The sequence below is a fragment of the Varroa jacobsoni genome, unplaced genomic scaffold (assembly GCF_002532875.2).
Source record: "Varroa jacobsoni isolate VJ856 unplaced genomic scaffold, vjacob_1.0 scaffold_70, whole genome shotgun sequence".
Classification (NCBI taxonomy): domain Eukaryota; kingdom Metazoa; phylum Arthropoda; class Arachnida; order Mesostigmata; family Varroidae; genus Varroa; species Varroa jacobsoni.
Window position 1 is genome coordinate 61,086 of NW_019212972.1, and position 27,130 is coordinate 88,215.

Sequence of the window (27,130 nt, forward strand, 5' to 3'; positions counted from 1 at the left end):
TATATACACATATACTTCAAACTTTTTAATGTATAATGCATAAGTAAAGGGCCAAGGATGTGGCTTGTCTCAGATTTTTATCTACTGAAGTGTTTTACTGTTCTGATTTGCTAGGAAAAAGTACTCAAAGGACCTCCCCCGGCCAAAAAGCGACGTATATCGCAGGATGAATGTCCATCGGAGCAACAAAAAGCATCAGGAGAAGACATTCCTGTATCTTCAACTTCAGTTCCCGACCCAGCCAATGCAAGCAGCAATTCTCAACCGGCTTCTTCTGAGGGCGCCAGACAGCAACTCATGAACAAGGTACCAAATTTAATCATGTAAGCCAACTGAATTACACTGCATATGCTTGCACCATAAAACTACAAACGTAAAGCAATACATTATGTCGAGAAAGTAATTACATTTTACGTGAGGTACTTGGAAATTTTCAGCTCTCTAATACGTTTTGTTTGAAATGAAACCTTTGAGATCATCTAATACCGACAATCAGATCTGGTGAAGAAGTAAAAGCTCTACCTACAATAAAGTGGTTAACAAGAACCATATTTAGGAGCCCGTACGGTGGTAGGACTGATTGTAGCTTGCTAGCAAATAAAAACAATTCAGTTCGTACCAATTTCGTTGATATGTAATCTCAAAGTCATCATAAAATGAATTTTTTATTGTCAATTTTATTTGAATATTCCTGATACAAGTATTTCGTATGAGTTGTGCCAGCCTGCATTCTTACATAAAGTAGTAGAACTTAGTTAAGCTCTTGCTCTATTAACTCCCACATGTTGTGCAATGTATGGCGATGCGCTTAAACCAGCGAGCGAAGTCTAAACTAATCCATTGATTTCGTGATATGGAGAGATGAAAGCGAGTAAGCTGGTTAAGTTTCTTGCGCAAAGTATAACGGAACGTCTTATTTTTCAGGTGGAGATTGAAAGTGCTAAGGAGTGCCAGCGAAGTCTGTCTGTTCAGGCTCTGAAGGACTACGCGAGGAATGTCTTTGACCTCGAAGACATCGTCGTCCGTAAGTTCAAGTGAGTACGAACAAAAAATCTTTATTAGATTGAATAAGACGAGCGAGTCGTGTTTTTCTTTATAACGTTACACGTAGAAAAATTCAGGTTTATATAAGCCGTTGCCAGACCCGATGAGACTACAATAAATACATATAATAAAACTTTAATTTTTTTTGAGTTTGCCTTTTTTGTATAATTGCCTGCTTTAGGATGTCCTATTCATGTACAATGTAGTCATGTATGATAAGATTTCGTAGTTTGTTTTGTCGCATGCTTTTTTCCGTCGTTTGTTTTTTTTTGTATTGTCTTGTGTAGATCATGGACCGCACGACGTGAATTCCAACGCGAGAAGAAACTACATTCCCGCCCACTAATCCCTTCAACTACGCATTTAGTTACCTGCGAATTACCGGCTGGCTCCGGAACGCGCACCAAACGAAAGGAATTTGTGCTTAATCCCAGCGGAAAGGTATCCGAAAATTTTCGTCCTTTGGTGAACATATACTTATTAGGAAAACCACTTATTATGGTGATAAATACTATTAAAGCTATGAACGAACAATTAATGCGAACAAAATCAGGGAGGAGTCCCCACGACAGTAAAATGGTTACAGTAGGAAGATCCAACGCTTTTGCTGTTGGAGCTCAGAAGCGTTTAAATTCTTAGTGTGCATATATCCTTAAGCATAGCGGTAGTATAAGAGTGAGGTAAAAGCTAAACTAAACTAATATAATATTCGTATAGACTATGTAAAAAGGAGTTATAACAACAGGATGTATGAAAAACATAAGTGCAGCGACAGAGCTTATGTGTCAGGCTATATATATCATCGAATATGGGATGTGATAGGTAAACTGGTACTGGTGGCTTTGTGTATCAACAATGACTATCGGTTTCTCCAGTTTGCAGCTTAACTTTCCGATAACCCATTTTTTTTTACTGTGCATGTGTACTGACCATTCTGCTTTGCGTTGCAGGGTCCCGTTGGCATCCTCCACGAGTTTGTACAACATTCTCTTCGGGAGCAACCGAAATACATTTTTCATGAACTGCCAAGCAGTGAGAGGCCATATTGCGCTACTCTTACAATTGGTAAGTTCTACATATTAATATTAATACTGCTTGTCCCAGCAGCTGAGCTGGTAACAGATCAGTTAATAGGGCAAGACATTGATATAAGAAATCGAGCGAAGCAATATTATTGGATTTTTTAGTGTCCGTCGGTTTTGCCCATCCTAATAACCCAACGGCATAAATGAAAAATCTCTTAGGGGAAATTAAATACGGTGATGGCTATGGGTCGAGCAAGAAACTAGCAAAAGTTGAGGCCGCGCGCGCTGCCCTGTCTATTTTGGTGCCGTCATGGAAGGAAATGCAAGAAAAGGTTAGCTTGAGTTAGTTCTTGAAATACTAAGCGCGTGGTTATCTATAGTGTTTTTTTACTGTAAATATGCATATTTTGTCACAGTAACAAATTTTTTTCTCACTTATACTATGATACAAATGGTTGAAAAAGACTGTCACGCAATATAACGCTAATAATGTTTCGTTTTATACCGTAGGCATTAAATTCTCTATAAATCCATTAGCTTCGTTGCTTCCAATTTGTTCTACGTTTTGCATTTTAGCTAAGTTTAATTCTCTCGTCTTAAAGGAAGAGGAGTCTCGGCGTGCTCGAGCAGGTGAACCCAGCACGAGTAACATAGTATCGAAAGAAGCTACAGGTCAGCAGGAGTTAGCTTTTTTTGACGCCATCTCCATCGAGGATCCGCGTCTTGCCTATCTTTGCACTACCACTGGACAGTCTTCACCATTTCAAATACTCGTGCAGTGTCTAAAGCGAAATTTTGGCCTCAGTAAGTAGCCATGCTCGAAGGAAAGCACATAGTAGACACGTGTAGCTAACAGATGCTTTGTTCCATAAAGGATTATGCTAACTAACAGCTCTGCCATCTGTCGCTGTTTTTCGCATTCGGTTCTTCAATGCCTCTTTGCAGGTAGCGAAAATGACATCAAACAGCAAATTTCAAAGGAGAATGAGAAGTCGCAAAAGATGGAGTATGGGATGTCGGTCGGGCGACATGAAGCTCGCGTTACTTGCAAGAATAAAAGGGACGGCAAACAGCTGGCCTCTCAACAATTGCTCGCCAAAATGCACCCGTATCTTCATAGTTGGGGAGCCATTCTACGGCAAGTATATAAAGAAAACAGGAAGACTGGAATTAAAATCAAGATTGAGCTTATCTTAATCTGTACGCTGATATGCAATATGGATCCTACTGGCATATCGTATTAAATATTCGCACTGCAGGTGCCACTTTAACTCGTGAGATTAATCAGCAGTTGTATAAACATGGCTGGTCATGCGAAAAGGACAACTCGCAGTAATGATTATTTTACTGGTTCCTTGCAGATTATATGGTCAAGGGTCGTTCAAGTCGCCAAAAGAGAAACGCGAACAGCAAAATGAGATTACCGAATTACAGACGAAAGCGGCATCAAACGCACCTAATTACGAGATACTTAATAAACTTCGCATCGAGATGCTCAAACTGGCCAAGGAGCAGACAGAACAGAAGGTACGTATACAATAACACAGATATAAAAATGGATAAATTATTTGTTCTTCTTTGTGGAAAATAATAGCGCAGCATTGTAGGATGTCATTGGAACCTATGATACCTCATACGTATTACATACGTATGTATTATACGTGCTATATATGTGACGACTTGTCTACATTTTGATTTTCCAGAATCCGTCCCAGTCATCGGAACAGATCAAAATGGTTGATATCTAAGTGATTCATCGATTTGAGCCGAACACGAATTACCGATATGTGGCCTTGCTGGTTTCTTATCAGACTGCTCAACCCTGTAACAAAGCCGTACCTAATAGTGATGACAGGCAACGTATTTGCCATACGTGTATAATTAAAATAGTATCTTGGCAATGCAAAGCATAGAAAAAATACATTTGTGGATCAGAACAATAAGATGTGATTGCTAATATATATATATATATATATATATATATACGGTAAGCAAGGGGCACGGAGGGCAGAAACAGGGTTTGTTGAGCTGTGTTTAAAGCAGCTTCTTTCAATTTAATGTTGTTACCTAATTTGTGGTTAGACGACACGAACTATAATAGATGATCCTGTACTGACTATAGAAATGTTTAAATCCACAATGGCACATCAAGTCGCATTCCAGTTCTACTGTAGGATCTTATGAACAGAGTTGGCTGCCTACTACAGCAATATAATGGCGAAGTATTAACCTAGAAAACCGTGGACTCTGTATATTGAGCTTAGGAAACACGTGTAACAGAAGATAATGTGTAACTTTGTACGTAATTAAGTACTCCATGTATTTAACTCAGCAACTAAGATGTTAGCAACCGCGTGCCGGAGCAGGAAGGCCAATCGATTAAAAAGCGTTATGTTTAAACTGTAGATTGCTGGCTGAAGCTTGATAGCGCTTTTCGAAGTGCTTGAACTTTTAGTAACTTGAACATGTACATTTCTAAAATAAACTCTTCGACCAGAACTGTTCGATTATATACTGCCCATATACGAAAATGTATTTTAATTATAGTGGTGTTCAATCTATATAAAATGTCTGTATGCAACTACCATATGGATTTACTATTCGAACCTTTCTTCGGAATGAAGATGATGTCTGGTTCATAGTTCATGTTTAGAAATAAAATAATTCATAAGTATTATTAATACAAAGGTAAATTTAATATACAATTTAGCAGTATTTTCAATAGGTTCTCAGAATGATTAAATATTAATTACGTGTGGAAATTAACATTCCGATGGATATTCGTTCTTCGAACGTCTGGTGAAGAAAAATATCGAAGATCCAAAGACTCGGTTGAAGCGTAGTTCATGTTCTGTATGTAATTTACAGTTCAACTTAGCACATGAAACTGGATTACACAATAGTCCAGTATTTTGGTGAACACGAACGGCTTCAGTTACTATGTGAACTGGATACCCTGATTTAGCGGCGGAGTGCTTTCATTCTTCATCCCCCTTTTCTTGTATTACGTACAATTGCTAAAGAAGACCATGCGTTTTTATATTGGATAACTAATCAAAAAAAGGGTTGAATTATTAAACAAATAATTCATTAATGTTTTATTGTTTTCGACACACTGGGTTGTTTTGCGACGATACAATAATTCTAGTTATTTGTCTTCATTAGCGTCAATCGATTTACTATCCTTTCGTTGTATTATATATATTGCTTTCACCGACCTTCATTTTTAATACACTTATTTTAAATAAAATACTATAAATGTTCCATAGTATAAGCTATAAATAAGCATAAAGATTTTTTACTTCAGCAATTTCTCTGCACAGTGCTCTCTAATGCTTGTGCTTTCGTTCGTCATGGTTTAACGTCTGAATTTCTACAAGCTGCAGTTGCGGGATAACGTTAGATAAACACAGACGAGAGTCACAGTTGTCAAAACAGGACTTCGGCGAAGTTTCGTTTCTGAAATGTTCCTGTCCTGCACTGTTTGTCGCGGTCATTCGTACGTATCTTACACTGGCGAGCTTTGCTGGTGGCTGGAACCTGAGTATACAGTTAACCGAAATCAACCAAGCTGCTGGGCGTAATGATATAAGGTGGTGTTACCTGCACATCTATAAGCAATTAACGTGATGCTCGGTACTACGTTGTACTCGAGAGGCCGTCACTGTGCCGACGAAGAATAATTCCAACAGCGATGAAGAGTTGACAAAAAGTAGATTGGCCAGACTACAACAGTTACAAAAGAAGACGTTTGTTTCACGATTATGCAGCACTTTTCGAATGAACCTGTTTTATTTAATGCGCTCCCGTGGCAAATTCTCACAACTTTTTCTAAGCGAAAGAAGAAAAAAGGATTGCAGCCAGCTGAGTCCTACAATACCTATATTTTAGCATCTAAACGATCTAGTAGGAAATAGTGTAGCTAAAGTAGGACATGATGGTTGTATTTGGTATTTTAAAATATAGCGAGGGAATATTATACAAATGCAAGCGGGCACCTGTACAGATAAAAATTTCAAGTTTTTGGAATTGCGCTCTTGATTATCCAAATACTAGGTGAGGGCTTGCTAATCAAATATTGAATAGATCAACCTAAGTGAAACATAGATTGGAACGAGGACTTTTATAGATGAAATTTTTCCCGCTCCTTGCTTGTTTTACGGGCTCATATCAAGACCTAAACGACATTATCAAGGAAAACAGAACAGTATGGCCCGCGTGAGTGGTGACGGTATCGTGTCATTGTGCACACATACATTTATGACTAAATTATTTTCATTTAAATTATTATACTTGCATTCTTACTTTAAGCGCAGTTACTTAATTGTATGCTGACAAACGTGACCCAACAATCGAATAGCTAGAAAAAGCATCGCTGCTAGCGAGTACCTGAAAACTAGCCGACTGGCCGGTTTTAGCCGTGCTAAGCTTGTCCGTTAGCCTTTACTAGTCCCGTCCAATCATTCTATAGCTTCGGGGGTTCCCTTGTTTGGTCTTATTTCGTTAGGTAATAAAAATTTATATCTCATGTTGTTATGTATTGGGGCATCGCTGATGCAATATTGTCGTTAAAAGAATAACACTTGTACCGGAAGCTAGAGGCGTGTGCTAACACCTAACCAAATGAAAAATTTCGAATTTAAGGCATCTGGCTGTTTACTGTTCGTCTCGAGCCTCAGGTATTATTAACGTTTTCGTAATATCTGTAACAGCTAGGAAAGTTAACGAGGCGTCAGACTGTCGTCAGCTTCTGTGAATTACGTTAAACGCATGCGCAAAGTCGTGGAAGTAATCCATCAAATCAACACCTTCAGAGTTCTTTGCCTGAAAGCTATGTGAACATCATGGTTAAGGAACGGACACAGAAACTTCCTCACTGCACAAATTTGATCCGCATATTGACTTTTTTCAATTGAAACAAAACATCTGCTGAATTTCAGAAGAAGATCGGAGTAAATTTGGAAGAGGCCGTGTTAGTGGAAACTTTTTGGTGGACTGGCATTTACGGCCTGAAACCTTTAATGGGTTCGTTGTTGGACTGCTGGGAATTTTTTGTTCGAAAACTGCTTTTTGCGAATCCAAGCAGCCTTCAGATAACTAATAGAGACGATTTGTACCCGTTAATCTCACGCTAAAGTTTTGCCAACGTCTATATAGGTACGTTTTATAATTATCGTGCCTTCAACTTCTGCTTATTAGCCTGATGTCTGAAAGCAGTATCTTTTGTTTCAAACTTTGCAACAGCTTCTTCGAGCAGATTGGCCAACTCGATGAGCAAACTTCGGTGTTCTTCTTGTGCATCAGTCGAACGCTTTTTCCTACCCTGGTAAATGGCTCCTTGAGCCCCAGCAACGTACATACTGTTCGTCATTAGTGTCGCTGTTACGGGCATCAAGAACGAGGATACCGCCAAAGGTGCGAGTATTAGTAAAAGCAAAGGTAGAAGATAATCGTAATCTTTTTTGTGGTGATACTTATGGTCATAATATTTGTGATGGTCGTAATCCCAGTCATGGTCCCAGTGGTCATCCCGTCGGTCCGAGTGAAGACTATCGACTTCATGCGATTCATAGTCATAATCGTGCCGGCGGTTCTTCTCCCCTAGATTGTCGAATTTATCTTTCTTTTTCGTCGTGGGCGCGTAATAGTAACTATTTCGAGTCGATTCCTGGGCGTAGTAGGGGTCTGATGATGCCCCATTAGTTGGCTGCTTGGCTCGCCGCGGTGTCCGGTAAGTGTGATGCATGACAATATCGACAACACGCGGTCCATTCTCTGGCGGCGTCACCATCGATTTCACCGGCTGGGTATAGTACTCGTTGGTGTAATCGCGGACGCGCGCATTTTCAAAGTTTGCTATATTTGTTATCGCCGATGTCAGTTCCTGGTAATAATTTGAGCTGGGTACAAAGTATTTAGTTGTTTCCGGTAGGCGTACGGAGTTGGATTCTTTTTCGAATGCAGCGCCGCTGCTTCCGACAGAAAACGCATGGGGAGAGCTAGTACGCTCGGATCTAACGGTGGCTGCAGCTTTCTCTGCCGTAGGTTTCACAGTCATCATACTTGTCGGCAACACCGGAAACGACCACGATGTCACTTTCCCTTTGGTCCAATAGTTTTTTTTGAATGACACATTCTCATTATCCACCGCACGGCTTTGCATCTGCGATGTGGCATTCTTCCCCGTACCCGCATCAGCGAACGTTGTCGTCACGGTGACCAGTACGAACGCTCTCGGTAACTCGAACAGCCGCATGTTGTTAGCTGAGGCGGCACCACGGCCAACTCTAGTCTTCGAATGCGTTCACAAGTGAACGCGGATCGCTGCTGTTCTCTATGTCGCTAGCTTATATTGTAATTGGCATTCCAGGAGCTGTCGTCGAGCATTCACAGCAAACACACAGTTAGTTCCTTGAGCAAGAAACTCGAGCGGCAACACACGTCGAAGCGTCTTTCCTGTTCTTACTTTAATTTAGTTTTGTGACATGTACGTTTGTAGCTTCTGGCTCGCCAAAGTCGTTATGTTGCAGCTCTGCCGGCGACCATGTTAGTTTGAGCCCAGACTCCGTGAGCATGCAAGTTTTGATGTTCAGCCGGGGAGGGCTTAGGAAGCCAAGCGACAAGGCATCACGCTTGACAGCCCTAAGCCATCGCTAACTAAAAGATTCTGCTTTCGGCAGCGTCTTCGTTCCCTCTTATGGACCCATAGATTTGACGGCAACTGTGAAAGGGAGTGTTGAAATCCTGCGAGCGTCGCCGTTTCCTTCTGACAAGGGCACATTTGTAGAGATTTGCTTATGTTAGACAGTTCAGCCTCCTGAATCGTGGTCATCTAGTAGTAGAAACTGGTCGAAGGGCGGAAGTTCTGATACAGAGTAAAATATCGCGAATGAGTAGTAAAGTTTTGAGAATTTTCTTATGTCATCTGCTTTTCGAATTCAACCGTCAACCGTTCATTCTCTAAAAAGCATGGTTACCTGCAGAGCTTGCGTCATAATGCTTCTTGCAACTATAATATAACATGGTTCTCTTCGGCTGAATCTCATAAACCATTTTGAAAGTATAGAATCAGTAACGGAATCGTTTACTCCTAAAAGCTTCGTGTTGTACGTCCAGTATATACGTATCACCTGTATACGGCTATAGCCACGTTTTAAATTTATTTTCATGTGATATCGTATAATTTCTGGAAACAATTGTAGCTCTATTTTGGGTTCGGTACCGGATAGCATTGTAGAGTCTATGTAGGTACGTGATTCACATCAGCAAGTTTCCATATAATAAATGTGACGTAAAATGAACAATATGAGGACTCAATCGACATGCAAGAGAGTCGAGTAACTCAAAAAAAACAAGCTGCGTTTAAGCGGACATATGTTCTTTTTTTAATTGTTAACCGAATCCTTTACGTTAAATAAGTTTAATCTTCCTGTATAAGTGGCCGCTTACTAGGGAAGTATCTTAGTGATTTTAAGCATTCTACAGTACACACATTGCCAGTAAGTTAAATATCATTAAGTGAAACATTCAGTGATAGTCGGCTCATCCAATGGAACGCCGGCCTTTTTCGCTTGCCCGGGTTTACGCGCAATTTCAATATACACATGGAAATCACTTTCAGTCAATAATATAAATACAGTATGAAAAATATTAAAAAAAAAACCCTTCATATATTTATTTCCATTTATGAACAAAATACTCATCTGCATCAACATTTTATCTGTTACGATTAACTATCTCTTAAGTATAGTTATAGTAAATTATATTACTGGTTCTCATGATGGCTCTTTTTACTGAAATATTCTGGTAAATTCTAATTATTATGCTTGTATAATACATTCATAATGACCCTGTCTGAAAAACTTATACGTGTCTTGCACCCGTAATGTTTCTTTTTCTCCATTTCATGTAGTACAAAATTGTAATATTTGTGTTCGGTATTAGATGACGTTTTAACGTCAGAAAACCTGAAGCAGCGAGTGGTCAACAATATCCCATCTAAAAAAGATAACATGAAATAACCTTTCCTGTGGTTAGCCCCGGGATATTACTGAGTCTTTCTCCGATTATGCTGTTCTCAGCTAAAGCTTTCAGCCACCATCACAAAAACCAGTTCAATGAACCGTGCCTAGACTTTGTGTTCCATCAATATATGTATATATACATGTGTGTGTGTGGGTTTATCTGTCTACTCTTTCAAGTTACATCGGCTGAATGGACTTGCAGATCATATGTCACAAGATGGGCAAATGGGGATGGCGGATGCCGCTAGTATGGGTTGATGAGATCTGCTATCAGATGACATATCGGGGCATGTCGGGCACAAAAAGTTAGATTTTGTCTCGTCACGTTATCTCCGCGAATTTCCATGAAGCGACAGTGCACAGTAGCATCGATTCGTCTTTATAACAATCAGCATTCCTTTATTTTTTATGCCTATTCTCTGGGCTCCTCTGGCTCCTGCCCATCTACTCGACAAGTATTTGTGCGTAATCGCTGGGAACGGCAGGGGAACGTCGACGCGCGTTCAACTCTGCTGTCAACCAACAGCGGTTATTGGGACACATTTGTGATATCTAACCATCACTAGTACAGCAAACAATATGTTGAAATCAAACAAACCAAGCTGATTCAGCATAAAATGAACATCTGGCCATTGAGTTGTTAGTCTTTCGGTAAAAGCAGCCGTCGAAGTTCCGACGATAGTCGCTCTGCGGAATGTTATTAGTGTGCTGTTGTCGTTGCCGCCGCTAGAAATAACACTGCTACGAAAACATAGCTCAGCGTTCCGCCTCAAAAGATAACTTCAAAAGAGTCCAAGGGAATCCGGACTACTCTCTGGTACATATGATACTGCGCATGCGCATGGGTGCATGAGCAGGCGCGTGCACCCAAGTAGGAGTCAACCGCAGCGAAATTCGATCGCTTGCAAAGGGCGATGATGAAAATGGCCGCAAGAGTAAACGAAAATATGCTGTCAAAAATACGACACAAACGAAACTTTCCACGGTGATTTTTTCAGAAAATGTTTATTACTATCGAATAATATTACCTGCTCACGGCATCGTTTCCCGCTAAAACTTAAAACAAAAATAAAATGGAAACCATTTAGTGAAATATATTAGGTCGTGCTTGCGATGCAACTCGATAACCACAGCCGTCCCTGTTGAATGTGAAAAAGTTTAAAGCTATTCTATTTATCGAGCCAAGTGGGAAAAATATGACCTTTTATTCAGTTTACATATGGTTATATGCCGACTAATATTCATGCTGCATATATATAGCGCAAGAATCAGGACTCCTCGCGGAGACTCTCACGATTTCGAACTCGATAATTAGTGATCTGGCAGTTGACATTAAGGATAGATATTTTTGCTAAGAATATGTCGAAGCAAGCTAAATTTGTTGATACCAAAAACCCGCAATAGGACAAGAGAGGTTCGATAAATAGTGAGGAAGTTCTTAAACGTCGTCAAGCCCCCCTCCCCCTCTAAAATCCTAGGCGATACCCTTCTAATCAACAACTCAGTGGGGCCATTCTCTATTCTTTTCTGGCAAGACGTCAACGTCGCCGACGGGTCTTTGGCTAACCAAGTGTGTTAGACTGTATTTTATAGACAAATTTTTTTTATGTAAGCAGCATTGTAAAGCGGGTTTATTGAGCTTCTATAATATTACCTTTTATATAACGCACCTTGCGAAGACATCACGTGTTTACGATGGGTGCAGCCCAGCGCACCCTGGTGACAGAACGCAAGAGATGTATCGGAGCCCAGGACGAACGCATGCTAAATGCGGAGAAGTGTATTTTAATTTAACGGTGTGCGAGTAATTCTCAAGGAGCATTTTAAGGCATATAAAAACTATCGAATATATAATGTTATACTATGCGCCTTGGAGCGTCTTGGAGGGTTTACCTCTTCAGCCTAAAATGTACGCATAAAACTTCATTGCCTCCAAATGCCATAAGCGACGCTCTACACCTGCAGGTCACATTACGTTCCACAGTCTCTTTTTTGGTTATGTAGTCAATTTTATTCTACTGTGTTCTCATCTTCTGAAAGAACTGATGAAAACCGCGAAAACGACCATATCACAGCAAGGCAATACATATATATATATAAAGGATCGATCCTCGGTATGAACTAAAGAAAGCATAGGTTTGCCGTCGGTTTCCTCGAGTGCTCTTTGCCTAGCTCAGTTTTTATCACGCGAAGACAATAGCGTCATGAGCACCGAGGGCGGAGAAATCATTAGTGAAAGGGTAGTTCCAAGCAGGAACGGGCAAGATCAACGTTCTAAGCATAGCAAACTTTGTTTGGACTGGAATATCTTATGATATTCCAGTCCAAACTATATAGATGACTTGGGCGGGGATGACCTGGTCAGAAGCCACTAATGTACGAATCCCCTTAGTACAAATCGCTGATGTAGACGCAGGTTCCTAGCTAAACGGTAGCGCTAGTGTTGACAATAAACGTGTGGGTAGCCGAAGTCGATAGTGACACGTAGGGATGGTCTCATGAGAGACGCTGATTTGTGAACCTTCTGGTACAACGTCTCACAGTCTAAAACAACGGTTAGATTAGGCAGGTTATACGAAATCACATGGATTGCAACAGAAGTAATTGCAATCTTATTACTTTGTAACAGCATCAAGTACCCCATACAAGAGAATCTACTGTTACGGAAGTTCTACACAAACGCCTGCTACAAAGGCGTGTTTGCCGCCGTAGAACAGGCGTCCTATTTTGCCATTCCTGGTAATGTTAAGCGCACCTGTATTTCCTAATGATTCCACACAATGATGGCCCCAGGAATAATGCACTCACAGAAACAGTTTCAAAGAGGGCCGTCTCGAAGTCACAATTTGCTTGACGATAAAGTAAAGCAAGCACTTAAGCAGTGCACGGTCGATGTAAATTATATTTCAAAAAATCGCCTTTTTCGAGTTGCAACGCTCATTTAAATACATTGTTTAGGTACAAATCGCTTAATAACTGCCCCTGTATAATTTTTATACACGTCAAATAATACAAGACCGGCTATCAAATTTTTTACGAACAACTGCGTCCTGTAGAAAGCCATGTAGTAATCTAGTTCTAAGTTCTAAACATACGATTCTGGCAGCTCGTAATCGAGTGAGGTCATTTTTCAGATGGGCGATTCCATGCTCCCAACGGACCTTGTTACGCTCGTATATTCACGCTGAATCATATCCGAACTCATCGAAGCTGCTCTTAACGCGACTGGATACAAACAGGTGAATGATGATGCGTTCAACCGTCAACATAACCTCCAGCAATTTAGCAAAAGAACAATCGCTGCGTGATAAAAATAAAATGAACCTATGATTGCTCCTGTATCAGACACTGAGGTCAAGCAAGCATCCAGGAAGACTAACTCGTTTCTCAGGTCAGATATTTCTCAACAAATGTGCCATCGAATATTTGTTTCAGAAATGGAATGTTTTTATAGTACGACGAAGACGTTCACATGTGCCTTCGACAAACTTCGACCATTGCAGTAACATAGCAACAAAAATGCCCGCTGCATTGGCACGGTACTATGTAATCTGATAGAAAATGCCATTGGTAAAATTCAACAAACAAAACTAACAAAGCAAGTTACGCAATAACACTTACACGTTCCTTCCTCGGCTTCGACTGAGACAGTTGATATTCTGGATTTTAACTCTCAACGTTTAGCTTCACAAATGAAATTCTACATTATCCAGTTGCTAAATAAGAGTATCTGCCTACACACATGTGGTCGGTTTATCTTGGGATACTTGCGTATGATTGACAAGGACAGCTTCTACAGAGGCGTAGTACTGATTCCTCACACAACCTCCTTTTCGATAACAGTTCGTAAACTCTTCTAGCCCAGCACAGAACAACTATTCAAACATTTTTCATTGTGACCCCGCATATTACCGGGTAACTTTTTATTAGCCATACATATGACCAATTTAAATCTATCGCCAACTTGTAATTGTAGCAAAGTACTATGTCGTATTCTTGCTATCTATATCTGGCTTGCGGCGCTCCTCCCTTTGCCAAAGTGCCTGTAGCGACTAAGACTGAAATGGTATTCTCTGTATATCTGATAGAGAGGGTTGTAATAAAAAATTGTTTTCTCTTCTATGTTGCCACGAGCCGCTATGGGACGAGGCCGTTTTCAATACATGTCGATTGTTAGCTCTAAAGCTAACGTATAAAAGAGATAGCAGTTACAGCGGTCGGCTACAGGTTCAACTCTGCCTAGAGTCAATCTTTTCCTAGAACTAGTAGTTCGTTTGTGCAACGAATACAGAATTACTGTAAAGGTTTCTTTTGCTCACAGCGGATTCTCAACCTCTGCTGTGTATTAGATCACCTAGATCATACCTGGGAAATATTAGTACGAGAATCATGCAGGCTAAGCCTACTGAGCTCTTTTTAATCTCCCGCTAAAACCCGCAAAAGGCAGCCATACCTTGCGAAGTGCCAATCCCAATGTGAAGTGTTAAATATCATGTTTCTTTCCATCGGTTTTTAGCTATGTGGTTCGTGGGCTTTGCTGGACTTATATAGTCTTTTCTTCAACAGACTTACGAAACAACATGGTAACTATAGGCCATAATAGCCATCTGTCAATGCTAATTTTATGAAGCAATGACTGGGCATTGTTTCTATGGCAACGCGCAGTACGAGTGTGCATAGCCACCCAGACCACGTCGCTCTCGAGGCTGTGAGAATGGCACGGAATTGCATTAATCACTGATTAACATGAATAACGTACTATAACTCATGCGGAACAACCGAATAGTTCGAAATACTAAAGCTTTGGATTACATATATAATATAATGATCTGAAACTGTAAGGACGGAGTAGATAGTGTCTGAAAATTTTGAAGGCAGTTTCACACTATGTCTACTTCACTCCTTTATTCAACACTATGATCGAACGAATCCAAACCGGTTCAGCCGAATCGCTCATCCGCCCATCGCATTAACGCTTGCCAAAGACGTTGTCTGCAATGGACAAAAACAATATTTCTAGCAGTGAGTACCGACTTCAATTGTGCTTATATTATTAACATCAAATTTAAGCACTAGGGTACCTACTGAAGATCCGGTCTGTCGACTTGAAGAGGGGTAGAGTATTCTGCGCGAATGTAACAAAAACTACTAATAAAAGGAATTATTATATAAAGCTGTTAACAAAGAGGCTGCCAATTGTAAGTGAAAACATAGTATATTATAAGACTCATTTACTCCTATTGCAGGGCTAGACGGTGGCCTCATGGTTTGCACTAAGGAAACAGCTGAACTTTTCTTAAAGGTAAACGTTCTACTACCTATCCATTTGCCTACGTCATTCAGTAACGCGCTCACTGCAATGAACCCAATAAAATATCGACGACGCTGACGTGCAGTAACCGAATTTTGCAAAGTAGTTTCGGCCGGCAGTCCTGAAATACAGACTGCCCAGTATACGTATGCGAACGCTCGCTGCTTTACCATGAGCAGTTCACATTCAGGGGTAGAGGGTCCTACACCCTTCAACTTTTGGAAACTTAGCTGGACGGGGCATGCCTTTATGTTATTTGTTATCGGGTCTTAAAGTCACTTACTTGTTGTTTGTAACACTTCTGGTAGCAAAAGTTATTCTAAAAGTAACTTGTTGAAAATGGACATAAAATTGGTTCTATTGATAACTGTTTATATACACAAACCCTTCTTTTGTGTATGCGCTGATAGCCTTAATAGTTGTTACTCACGCTGTTCGGAACTTTCATAAAGAAGTTTTTCAGACAAGAATATATATAATACGAACGATTTTTGTGATTATGCTCCGCCGTTGTGAACGTCTTTACAGAGAGTTGATGGAGTACACGACAAGTTTCCTTTGCGGAACTGGTACTATTTAGTGTAGCGTTCTTTTTCTATGTAGCAGTGTTACCATCGGTACTGAACCTATAAAGCTGCTCAGACGTCAATGCTAAAAGTACTCGTCTAATAAATAGGGATCATATTCATTCAATCGCCTCCATGTGCTTTTTAAAATACGGGTCCAATCGTTGCAACAATAGATACATTTAATCTCTATAAGAGTCTATCTGAAGTTGCTATAAAAAATATCATGCTTTAATATTAGAAAAGCGAAAAAAGTTCGTAAGTAATTGTTATTGGAATTAGCATGAAATAGAACAGGCCTTTGTTGCTATGGCACAACGATTGGTAGCCACATCTTGCAGATGCTGATGGAATATCGTATGATCATTTTTGCGTACCAGTTATTGCACTGCTACACATATGACCGTCGTGATGCCCCATCAGCATCAGCACGGTCATCTTTAGCGGCAGTAGTCGCCAACTCTGGCCCATTATCACTAGCAGTACGGCTGTTATATTTCTTTCTTATCCTCTGTGGTATGGCTCCAAAACCCAGCAACTACTTCAACAACAATTTAACGGCAATCCCTCGTTAGATCGTCGAGATCAGCGTCTTTTATAGCATTCTTCAAAAATGACAGACATTTGTATGAACGTTACTACATAGAAGATATCGTTATTAAAAGATGGTAGATAACGACGTAACTCAGGGGAAAAAACGGTACATAAAATACATAGCGAACTTATAGGGCGCAACAGCGCCAAATAGCGCTGAAAATGGAAAAGAACGCCACAAAGATGTGGCCGAGCGTCCAACCACCTCGGAACAGTAAAAGCCGTCGTTTAGCATTCACTCTTGCACTGCTCTTTACTTCCGGTGGTAATTCTGCCTACCATCGGTGTGGTGGGCGTCGACAACGGGAACGACGACCAGGCAAAAGTTCACAATCGAAGCGCGGCCGATCCGCTCAGTCGGATGGTCGGTTAGTCAGACCTAGAGCAGCAACCCTAGCGATGCTGCAGTGCAGGATTTAGCCCTCGTCATAATCTTGTCCATATTTACCTGCCTTGAATAGATTCTCCGGCTAGAGACGACTACCTTTCTACTGCTGCTAATGTCGTCGTTGTTGTTGTTCCTGATGTAGAATGGCGACATATGTGACAGTGTGTGCGCCATGTCTCGTGCTGATTGTTAGTAAGCATTCGTCGATGGATTCGTGGCTGCTTCGTTTCATCGTTTGTTGAAAACGTCACGAATGAGCGCGATAACTATGTGCCAATGGGTAAAGAAGCGAAAAATTGATGCAGAGAACGTGCACGCTTGCACAAACACATGTTAGGTGAAGCAGCAGCAGAAGCCGTGGTCACAAATGTATCAACTGATCCCCATGGTGATCATCTTGCTGCGACTAACGCCTTTTCCCGCCAAGTTTTTAGGTCAGGGGCAGATAAGCGGCGAGGCGGTGCTACGCAGTAATCTTTTTCAGCGAGAAATGAGATGGCAAGCGAAACGTCGAACAACAGGTTCTACTCGGTAGAAGCATCTTGTCAGTCTGTTGCTGGTAAAATCGCGTTTTTCAGAAGCGATTTCGTGCCCGTGTAGTTGCTGTTCTGCCAAGAAGGTAGCTAGCGTCAGTGTTTCTCAGTTACAGCAATAGTAGTTGCGGTGTCGGCAACAGAAGCGGAAGAAGATCGACTTTGTTCATGTATGTCAATGAAGAATTGATGGAGCCCGTTTTACGTCGCCCGCCGTTTCCTTATGGCATTCAAAGACGTAAAATCAGATTTTCCGTTACGTTATCGAACGTACCAGCGATGCAGTACCATAACGACGTGAAGAGGTGCCAAGTTCGACCACAAGGGCGCGGGAGGCCAAAAACAAAAAAAAAATTCTTAGAAAAACCTTCCAAGTCATTAAATAAATAGTATACTTTATTACAAGATGTCAAACTGACACTTCGACAACGGCCCGTGACTACAGGGCAAACAATATATAATGGTGTTTTACTAATCGCACAAACTTATATTGAGGGTAGGCATTGGTAGGCTGGCTAAGAAGAACTACTGCTGGATTGACATCGTACGTGCGTCTGGTAAATGACGTGACCCCCGGTTCGGTTCGATTCGAGACAATGCTCAAACGGAACAAAACAAACGCCTTCAGGTGCAACTTTTAACACTGTATTTACCCGATTCGTACCGATATAACTTATTTAATAAATCCGTGGACTAGCATAGTACAAGTAACGTGCAAAATAGGAGCATGGAAGTAACAGCTCGTACCCTTGCTGACACAGTATTATAAGAGCAAAAATACACTATCTCTCTCTGAAGATAAATAGAATGTCTCTTCGTTTCATTGAGCCTATCACTGATAATTCACACAAAATCAGGCTAGAATCTAGTATATTTTTTCCGCCGCCACTGCAAAGATGGGTCTAGGAGAACACATACCTGAAAAATGAAACGACAATGTAACAATAACCGTGTGATTCGTGATTTTCTTTTGAAATTTGAAAAATCGCGCTGTGACTAAAGGCTGCTCAAGTAGCTTATTTTATTTCAGCAAAATGTGGAAGAGCAATCAGACTTTCGATGAGTAGAATTCTGGAACGAATTACTCGGTTGACTCCATTGTCTCGGTATCGAATAGGCAACTGTGAAGAACTCGTATTTGGTATCGCTTCCGTTGTTACGGGCATTGTGTTTGAAGAAACGCTCTGACACCTACGGACAACAGCTCTTGTAGCAGAAAATGTTTCTAGCGAATCGATGTTCCTTGTGGGTCACAGTGATTCGCGAGTAATTCGTTAGGTGGCACTTCTCCAGAGCAGTTATAACATTTTTGTTATCTTCAGACCTATTTACAGGCATATATATATATAGCGTTGACTGACTCCAAACTAACTGTATGTGCGTATTTTGTGTGCCGCGTGCACTTTAGTCAACGGAAGGCTTGCCTGAAGTATACGATCGCCTTATACACATGGTTTAATCGCTACCAAGGAGGACCAGAGATAGACCAAGCAAGAGGATGGTATCGCCCTGAAAAGAGTTTCTATAAAGTTCCCTTTACCGCCTTATTACTTACCGCATTATTCCGCTTAAGATACTTTTTGATAGATTTACCGAGTATTTTGTATGCTTTTGGGGACGTTTGAATTTCTTATCTTTCACGTTACCCTTTATGACCACGTCTGTTATGAGCGCATAAACAGAATCTCCCAATACCAACCTGGCGGTGTGCAAGATTGGTAGCCTGCAGCGACGAGTAGCTGGATGCATTATCTATCTATCGCTAAACGATCTGATACACTCCATAGCTTAACCTTAACGGTGCTGATTATAACCCTTTGTTTGCCAGAGAATGTCTGTGGAGACGCAATAAATTGATTCGTTTGATTCATTGAGAGCACAGCTACAAAAAAGAAATGTGATATTAACAAAAAGAAGAGGAACAGTAAAGATAGCGAAATTCTAGTCTTTGCTAGAAAGTATTCTGCAGATTGCATATAACTAGACACACCACGAAAAAGCTCCTGAAAACTTTTTTTACTTCGATGCAACATAAAAGCATTTCTTTGGCAAAATACTTATGAAATTTAATCATATGAATTGATTTCCCAGGCGGCAGAGCAACTCCAGTCTTGAAATCTATGAAACCAAAGCAGATCGCATGCCAAATACGAAAATACGAAGCTTTATCTAAGGCAAGTAGAAAAAATCGACACCGACGCGCTTACAACAGTCTTATATTTTCTTCAAGCTCTTAAAAAGTCCTCTTGGACGTATCTTACAAATACAAAAACAGTTTATTGAGGTAAGCATGACAACCGGTTCATATTAAAAACCTCTTTGTCAAGAGATCCTCCAAAAGAAAGTTATTTATTCTTCTAAGCTATATCTGTGAGGCAAGGGAATCACCCGCTGGGTGATTCCCTTTCCTGGTAATAACGATCGTACTCAATTAGATCATAGAAATCTGCGCAAAGTAACCCAGCCGCTCTCTTGTTTTAATTTTTGAAGCCTCAGCACGTAGAATTTCTTGAGTGCACGTATGGGTACCCATTTTGCCAACGATATTTAAGTAGTTTTGTTGCTCCACTCAGGCCGATGGAAGAAGAACGTAGCCGAACCTCTATTTTATTTCTAATAAAATTTTTCTCTATTTTCATTTCTGTGCCAAAATTGTGATTAATTTCAGAACAACTATTTGGCGGCGTTAAAACTGACAGAGAAGTCGATGAATATGTTCGAATAAAGAAACATGTTTCAACTACAGGATAAATGCGATCAATTCTCTGGGTAACGTCATCAATTGTCTCTCGATTCACGGCAGATGTGGGGGTACGAGACGCAGTCAGGTGGCTTTTACTCTAAAAAAAAAATGGAAATAAGCTAAGCAGTGGCAGATGATTTTTTTTTTAATGTTTTTGTTTGTAGTAAGTGATTTCGTTTTTGGTGATTGCGAACAAGGAGAAACCGACTACAGTCTCAATCATTTCTAACTTTAAGGGGCTCTATTTTTGTCATAAAATTTGAGGTAGCTGACACCTCAAGCTCGCTATTTTTAAAGAAACATCTTTCCTTGTGCCTCTGTTTTTAGACGGCCGCTAATAACACCGCCTCGTTAAGTGAAGCAGAATTTCCTCGACAACCGTAGAAAGTTTAAATTTTACTTTTTTATTTACAGGGTGGTTAAAAATTCCTTAAACTTTTTATCCAGTCGTCACGAAAAGGACAGTTTATGCCGTGTCGAATAAACCTACAGAGAACCCGTATTTAGACAAAACATCTAATTTAGTAAATAAATATATTGTTTGTTGGAAATTCCAGCAACTAAAGAGAAAGAGGTGGTCATAGCACGCGCTGAAACAATTTAATCAAGTCAGGTAGACTGTTTTTCTTAGAAATTTTTATACGTTACTAATTTGACAATATTGAAGCTATAAAAAAACTATTTATATACGTGATAGTTGCTTTTCGTTAAATTTATAATTTAATTCAATAGCCTCCTAACTTCAGGAAACCAGTTTCAAAAATCTTACATAAGCCTCTATTGGCACAGGTCTCTGTTTTAGAACGAATAAATGTTGAAAAAATGTTTTTGAGTGCTAAAATGAAGGAAGTACGTATAAATCAAAATTAGTATTTCAACAAAGACAGAAGCTTCTAACAAGCAATTGAAACTGCCGCGTCACTAGCGATTAGCGCTGTTAATAGCTAGCTGTATCTGCCAGTTTTATGGTTTAAAAGAATCATAGATACAGTAAGATTGCAAATAGATTTTTGTTTATTTTTTATCAAGCTCCTGTTTTACAACGTCGTGTGGGACAAGTCATCAGTTCTATCGCATCGCATGACGGAAACAAGCAACTATTATCTTTGAAATTTTGGACTTGGTGAACTCCATTCAGTGCGCAAACACCCAGAATATTTAGACCTATAATGTGTAATAAAAAGATATTGTGTTCCAAGTATATGTCGATCTTCGAAATAGAATGAAGCCTAGTCGATGCAGACATAGAAAAATGTTGCGGATCAATATTTAATACATCTCAATAGTGAAATTTATTCTCCCTTTTTCAAGATCTCAATGAACTGTATTTAAACATATAAGCATAAATACCGTATCGGTTGAGAAAGACTGCGATCAACCAAGAACCACATGACGCTTTCATGTAACATAACAGCAAGAAAAGCATCAATATCAATTACAAAATTACTAAATTAGTAATTTTAAACGGAATATTTAGTGCTCTTCGATGCACTTTTTTTGCCTGTCGAATTAAGGAAGAACTACGTCTCTCTCAGTATAGTAGAGAATCTTTGGAACTGGATCATATAAAGAAAAGTTTTGGTTAGTTCAATTACTATGAAATTATGCTGGATCCCGCAATGAGTACATACTTCAATTTCGACTTAACAATTTACTATTGAGCTTCTAGTAGACTACTACAATATAAACAAAACACAATTGTAACTGGGAATCAAGTATCACGCAACATAGAGATGACAATTTGGATTTTTTGGATATCTTGCGACATGCAGATTAAAATAAATCACGGTAAAATTTTGGGTGGTGCGTATTTTCCACATTTTCATTGCACCAAAACGACAATGTCTGTATTATGCGTCTACCATAAATAAAAATAAGGTTCCTGTACATAGCTATATTACACGAGGTTTCTTCCGCCACAGCCGCGAAATGTAGAGGACTCACGTCGCTTTCGCTTGCTCCTGCTTGAGGAATTAAGTTCCATCTTCCTTCTAAAAAAAGATATGCTTTTTAGTTCATCTAGAGACGTAAAATAATGTAATCGCATTTTTTTAAAGCTATAGTGTATATACAGAATAACCGTTTGTTGAGGCACCAATAAAGCCAAAATTCTGCATGACTCCAAAAAGAAATAAAGATTCAAGAGCAAAGAGACATTCTACCACTTATGCTTTTCGTTTTGTGTTTTTATGTATTTATACGTCACAAGGACATCTTTTAAAATTAACACTTTTATAGAATACGTTTTGTTGTCAAACGGCATACTCCAATAAACAGCAACTCTACTGCTCGTATATCACAAGCAACTAAAAAGTCACGTAATTAGCGTACTTTCAAGTCGGAGTCTTCATTGTTATCTCGAGCGACACAATCTGATGTCTCGGGAGCCGTAGAGTTTTCGTTCGGAAGAACTCGACACGTGTGGCTGTTTCGATGTTCTATTGAGTCATCACCCTCTTTGCCATTCTTGGCATTTACTTTTTTCGACTTGCCCTCATTACTCGTAAAGTTACTTAAGGCCTAAGAACATTCAAGATAGGCAGGAATTCTTAGATATTTTTCTGTGGAACTTATATAAGTTGGAACCTCCCAGTCTGTCCAAGTGGTATATATAATTTGAGATTTTCTTGTCCTACATATATTTTCATGTTATAGAATTTCACTTTAAACTCTGATTTTCAAGAAAATGTATCGCTTTTGAAACTAACAATGCCAGCACTTCATGAAACAAATATTGCGAGGTAAACACCACAGGAACATAAGTCAAACTTATATTGAAAGATTAAAAGTCAAGAGAACAACGAAATCAACCTAAAACAAAATACCTCAAAATAGATAGAAAAATTAAGATGAGGTTTAGATTTCTTATTTTCATGTCGATCATATTTTCTCGTTAATGTACTATTTTTTTGTTTATCATTTTTCTGAATTGTTTTTCCAAGATTCGTTTGTTTTACAGCAGTTATAATTGCATCTCCTGGAACCGAATATTTTTTTTAATAGTTTTCAATTTTTTGTCCCATAGTCACACAATATCTTTGTTTTATAAAATACCTACATTGTCACTTTTTAAAAAATAGGAGCATCTATTCTAGCATTAGAACTTAAGCTCCAATACTGTCCTTGGCACGACACGGTAAGATTAGCCTTGTAGAACCAAGTACTACCTTATGCTATGTTTTCAAGGACGGCACCTAATTTATGTGTATATAAAATTCTGGAACCTGCTCTATTTTATTTTGCTACAAACTATAGCCCGTCATGTCTTCCTAGACAAACGCTGCTAGATATTACCTTGGCGACTTGGACGGAATTGAATTGCTCCGGATTGTACTTCTTGAAACGAGCAAAATGTGGCAGCAGAGAAATACAACAGACTTTCTGCAAAATATCAATATTTATAACAAGCTCAGGCTCTTTCAGCTCAGGGACAAAATCGCAATTCCATTCTTGGACCTGAAATAACGGGTAGTAATTTTCTATGAGCGTGTCTGTGTATGTTGAAACCACAAAAAAAATAGGAATGAAGAATTAATATGCACTGTTTATTTGTAATTACATTGAAACCACTAGAGAAAAGCAAAGTTTCTTGGCGGTATTAGTTAAAGCCGAAAACACAGCTCACATCAAATTCATTCATCATTAAACTATTAAATTTTTGAAAAAGCATTAACCGTTTTTCTAGCTAGATAGCTTCAAAGCTACTTTTCTTAGATAATATGAGTCACGACGAGTCATGATGTTATTTGAAAGCCGAAATTTTGACCAAAGTCGGCGTGCTGAAATTGTTGGAAAGCTTTTATTTGAACCTAAAGGAAATACGAACTTGTTGACCAAAGTAAGATATTATTAACGTAGCATTAAAATGGTTTCATTGCATTAATTTAAATCTGATTTGGTCTGACAGCAAATTGCGACTGAATGCCGCTATTATTGGCTGCGTTTTCTTCGAATAATTAAGTGACAAAAATACATCGAAGAGGCTTAATACCAAGTGGAAGTTACGCAGAATATGGTTAAAGGGTTTCTTACTTTTTTAGCCAGTTCCATACAAAAAGCGCGCCGCGCCTCAGACGAGTTGTACTCACTGTTGTGGCGGGCCTTGAGCTGTACAAAGAACGAAATCTTTGAAAGGACAGCAGGATGCTGTTCTTCCAGTACTTCAAGGACCTGCGGCAACGATAGCACCAAAAGGAAAAAGCATTTCGACATCCAGATTAGTGGTGGTTCCAAGATACAAAAAAAGAACGAACTCACATTCTTTGCAAAAAATGTAGGCTTCACATTCACCTACGTTACTTGTACCTTTTTCGAAACACATTCAGGTTGAGTTTTGCATGTTGCCAATACCGGAACTAAACGAACAATATGCTGAACCGTAGAAGGCATATGGGTATACATGTCCGTACTAATCTCTAACGGTTTTGGCAGTTTACTGGAAATGAAGATGACTGATGGAATCTCGGTGCGCAATTTGCTAAATCTGTAAAGGATAAAATTTAGCCTTAATCCGACGTATAACAGCGACATGCAATAGTACGTACACGCATACATGTTTGCCGTACGGGGTACGCACGTTCTGAGCGAAAATGACCCAATAAAAATAAAAGGCATTCTTTTTTGTTTTCAAATACTGCCTTACCGATAGCAATTATCACACATTCAACTTATTTCTTGTACATGATTTCCTGTACCGCACGTTTTAGTGATTAGACAGACGCTAACCAGTTGCAAGGTTTTAGTAACTGCCGAGAGCGGCATTCGATCAGTGCATAGTTTACTATGATGTACTGTCCTATATTTCAGCAACATACTTCTACATAACGAAAGTCTTATTACAACATTTGCCTTTTTTAAAGAGAAATTAGAGGATTACGCGCCCGTGAATATATTCACCCTAGTTACCTGAAATTTTCCTCCCTTAGAGCCTTGAGTTCCGTTTCAATATCATCACCATCGGACTCCTTGTCCAAGTTTTGTTGTTCTTGTGGCCCATAGAGTCGATCCGCGGCCTCATTGAGCAAAGAATACGCTGTCAGAGTGGCCCGACGTTCCTGTTTTGAATTTATTGTAACTAGAAACCCAAGACCGGTCCCACAATCGAGTAGATTTGATCGTTTTGCCCGTTTAGCGCCAGCTTGATTTCCTATATAATAGTTCTTCTTACGCTTTTTTGCGTCGTTGCCTGTAGCCTGGGCAGTACTCATGCTGTCGAGTTATCTTTAATAAGCGTTTGCCTACTGATAAATGATGCGTTCCTAGCTGAAATTAAGTTGAAGAAAATAACATCAGGTAAGTTGGAAAAAGATAGCCTGGTCGTAATAAAAGTTACTTCCTTTTACACAAGTCGTGTAGCGCATATCCGTGGCATGGCTTGAAGCGGCGACTCCTGGATAGCCTTCTTTTAAGATTTTGTTTATTTTTTGTCATGTTTTTGCATGTATGTCCCCAGCCCAAACAAACAAATGTTTATATTAATTCTGTTTTCGATCACTGCTTAGAAACTAAAAGAAAAAACATGTGTACAGGCTGAAAAGATTATTTGATTATACAATCAACAACGCTATCGATCAAACGATTTTGCAGTAAATACCGTCCACTTATAATTGACATTTACTTATTTTACAGCGAAGTGAGTACCGTCTATCATAATAGTTGCACTCCAATTTAAAAATAGCACTGTGAAAGTAATAGATTTTATTTTAATGAAAAGAAGTTAGCGTTTTACGACTAAACACAATATGAATACGTTGTGGCATTTGCATGTTATAAAGTGTCTACGACTCCACACTTACCTTTAGTGGAACAACCGCGTTAAGGCAACAGAGGCAAATAAAATAATCTTAAAGTTTACAAAACTTCAATCATGAATTAATAATATAGGGTGACTAAACTTGATTAATACGATAAGGTTTTATTATCAATAATAATATTAGCACAAGTGAGGTTCTGATAACGTGGCTAATACACTTGTTAGTGTTATTGTTTTCACAGATGTGCCAGTAAATACAAGGCGAGAGAAATATGTTGTTTGCGGAGACTAAGGCGGTGGTTCGAATTTTTCGAAGATAGAAAGCGCGCCAAAGTCATGTTAGAAAAAATCGTCGACCCCAATATTCAGGGTGAAAGAACAACGAATACAAGAGAACTTTCGAAAATGTATCATGCGTATTTTCTCAATAGTCATGTTTTTGTGTAGAAAAATCTAAATCGTGCCTAGCGCAAGTTCTTTTAAAGGAGGCCGCTTATGGCCTAAGATGTTGGATCTTCTGAGTGCAAAGGTAGATCGCCTGAGTGTCAGTGTTTTGAGCAACTATCTGTGGGCTTAGACGCATAAGGCTCTAATAGTTCTTCTCCTGTACCTTTCTTTTTCCATGATTTAAAAAGCTATTTGACTATGCACGAACTGCAGGCATTGCTCTAGACGGCTGCCCCACTCAAACGTTTATGATGTGTCGACGCCCGATTTTGAACCTGTACCATCTGAAGCATCTCTACACTTATCAGACTACACCATTAGAGATTATGCATGCCGTTGTAACTTGTTATGCGCTAAGACTATTGTTAGCAAGTTGAAAGAATAATGACTAATAGAAAAAAGTTAACCTTCGTTCGAATATTCTTGCTGGGAATATTATATATATATATATATATATATATATCATTCTGTACATGAAGTAATTTAAACAAGAGAACGCTCCTATGGCATTGCCTAACATACCTTAGCATGTTTGTAAACTTTCTGGTAGAGAAACACGTAACTAACAAAATGGTAATATATGTGAGTGAAGAGGGAATGTGTTTGAGTAAACGAATTTTCTATTGTATTTTTGAGATTTGCTTGTTTTAAATGCTTATAATAATCCTGATGATTTCCCATGGTATTTTTTTCTTCAGACAGT

At 39.4% G+C, this 27,130-nt stretch overlaps 3 protein-coding genes and 3 long non-coding RNA genes across 13 annotated transcripts in view; 2 read left to right on the top strand and 4 right to left on the bottom strand.

Annotated features, from left to right (window-relative positions):
- Window positions 1–4,756, top strand: part of pasha (microprocessor complex subunit partner of drosha) — an 8,706-nt gene extending 3,950 nt beyond the window's left edge. For all 4 annotated transcript variants that reach the window (XM_086969177.1, XM_086969182.1, XM_022836652.2 and 1 more), the window contains 9 exons: window positions 115–306; window positions 925–1,034; window positions 1,332–1,485; window positions 1,995–2,109; window positions 2,289–2,401; window positions 2,672–2,873; window positions 3,015–3,207; window positions 3,431–3,596; window positions 3,773–4,756. In XM_086969177.1, coding sequence (XP_086825303.1) covers window positions 115–306; window positions 925–1,034; window positions 1,332–1,485; window positions 1,995–2,109; window positions 2,289–2,401; window positions 2,672–2,873; window positions 3,015–3,207; window positions 3,431–3,596; window positions 3,773–3,817 — 1,290 coding nt within the window. In that variant the 3' untranslated portion in view covers window positions 3,818–4,756. The remainder of the gene's footprint in view (window positions 1–114; window positions 307–924; window positions 1,035–1,331; window positions 1,486–1,994; window positions 2,110–2,288; window positions 2,402–2,671; window positions 2,874–3,014; window positions 3,208–3,430; window positions 3,597–3,772) is intronic.
- The window catches only part of LOC111262485 (uncharacterized), a 16,187-nt gene extending 1,584 nt beyond the window's left edge, over window positions 1–14,603 (bottom strand). Inside the window, exons 1-2 of one of the 2 annotated variants that reach the window (XR_002681637.2) lie at window positions 13,715–14,603; window positions 11,764–11,857 (exon numbers count right to left, since the gene is read on the bottom strand). This is a non-coding gene — a long non-coding RNA (uncharacterized LOC111262485). Of the gene's footprint in view, window positions 1–11,747; window positions 11,858–13,714 lie in introns of both variants that reach the window. The other variant, XR_002681636.2, reaches the window with a different exon arrangement.
- On the bottom strand, window positions 5,832–8,611 carry LOC111262426 (uncharacterized). The gene has a single exon (XM_022836678.2). It carries the CDS (start codon window positions 8,323–8,325, stop codon window positions 7,240–7,242), a length of 1,086 nt encoding a protein of 361 aa, XP_022692413.2. The 5' UTR covers window positions 8,326–8,611; the 3' UTR covers window positions 5,832–7,239.
- Window positions 14,604–14,953: 350 nt separating the features above from the next.
- On the bottom strand, window positions 14,954–16,927 carry LOC147753961 (uncharacterized). Its single transcript, XR_015311960.1, has 2 exons — window positions 16,844–16,927; window positions 14,954–15,085 (listed from the first exon to the last, which is right to left on the bottom strand). It is a non-coding gene; the product is annotated as an uncharacterized LOC147753961 (long non-coding RNA).
- A 334-nt stretch (window positions 16,928–17,261) lies between these two features.
- On the top strand, window positions 17,262–22,396 carry LOC111262472 (uncharacterized). 3 transcript variants are annotated; one of them, XR_015311959.1, is made up of 4 exons: window positions 17,262–18,113; window positions 19,577–19,659; window positions 20,154–20,296; window positions 20,643–22,396. It is a non-coding gene; the product is annotated as an uncharacterized LOC111262472 (long non-coding RNA). The 3 variants fall into 3 exon arrangements; XR_002681629.2 differs by having other exon boundaries at window positions 17,302–18,113; window positions 20,154–20,254; XR_015311958.1 differs by having other exon boundaries at window positions 17,343–18,113; window positions 20,154–22,396.
- LOC111262429 (THUMP domain-containing protein 1) lies at window positions 21,220–26,794 on the bottom strand. Of its 2 annotated transcripts, none has more exons than XM_022836709.2 (7): window positions 26,024–26,794; window positions 25,134–25,490; window positions 24,534–24,711; window positions 24,261–24,398; window positions 23,523–23,609; window positions 22,560–22,748; window positions 21,220–22,219 (listed from the first exon to the last, which is right to left on the bottom strand). In XM_022836709.2, the coding sequence occupies exons 2-7, from the start codon at window positions 25,433–25,435 to the stop codon at window positions 22,202–22,204; spliced, it is 912 nt and encodes a 303-aa protein (XP_022692444.1). In that variant the 5' UTR covers window positions 25,436–25,490; window positions 26,024–26,794; the 3' UTR covers window positions 21,220–22,201. The 2 variants fall into 2 exon arrangements, with proteins under 2 accessions (XP_022692444.1, XP_022692427.1); XM_022836692.2 differs by having other exon boundaries at window positions 23,523–23,684; window positions 26,024–26,787.
- Window positions 26,795–27,130: the final 336 nt, after the last annotated feature.

Excerpts from the sequence above, each read along its gene's own strand:
- LOC111262426 (XM_022836678.2), bottom strand. The coding sequence starts at position 8,325 with ATGCGGCTGTTCGAGTTACCGAGAGCGTTCGTACTGGTCACCGTGACG.
- LOC111262429 (XM_022836692.2), bottom strand. The coding sequence starts at position 25,435 with ATGAGTACTGCCCAGGCTACAGGCAACGACGCAAAAAAGCGTAAGAAG. Across the intron at positions 23,685-24,260 it reads GTATGGAACTGGCTAAAAAA|GTCCAAGAATGGAATTGCGA; the intron begins GTAAGAAACCCT and ends CCGTTATTTCAG. Across the intron at positions 22,749-23,522 it reads ATTCCGTCCAAGTCGCCAAG|GCCTTAAGTAACTTTACGAG; the intron begins GTAATATCTAGC and ends GAATGTTCTTAG.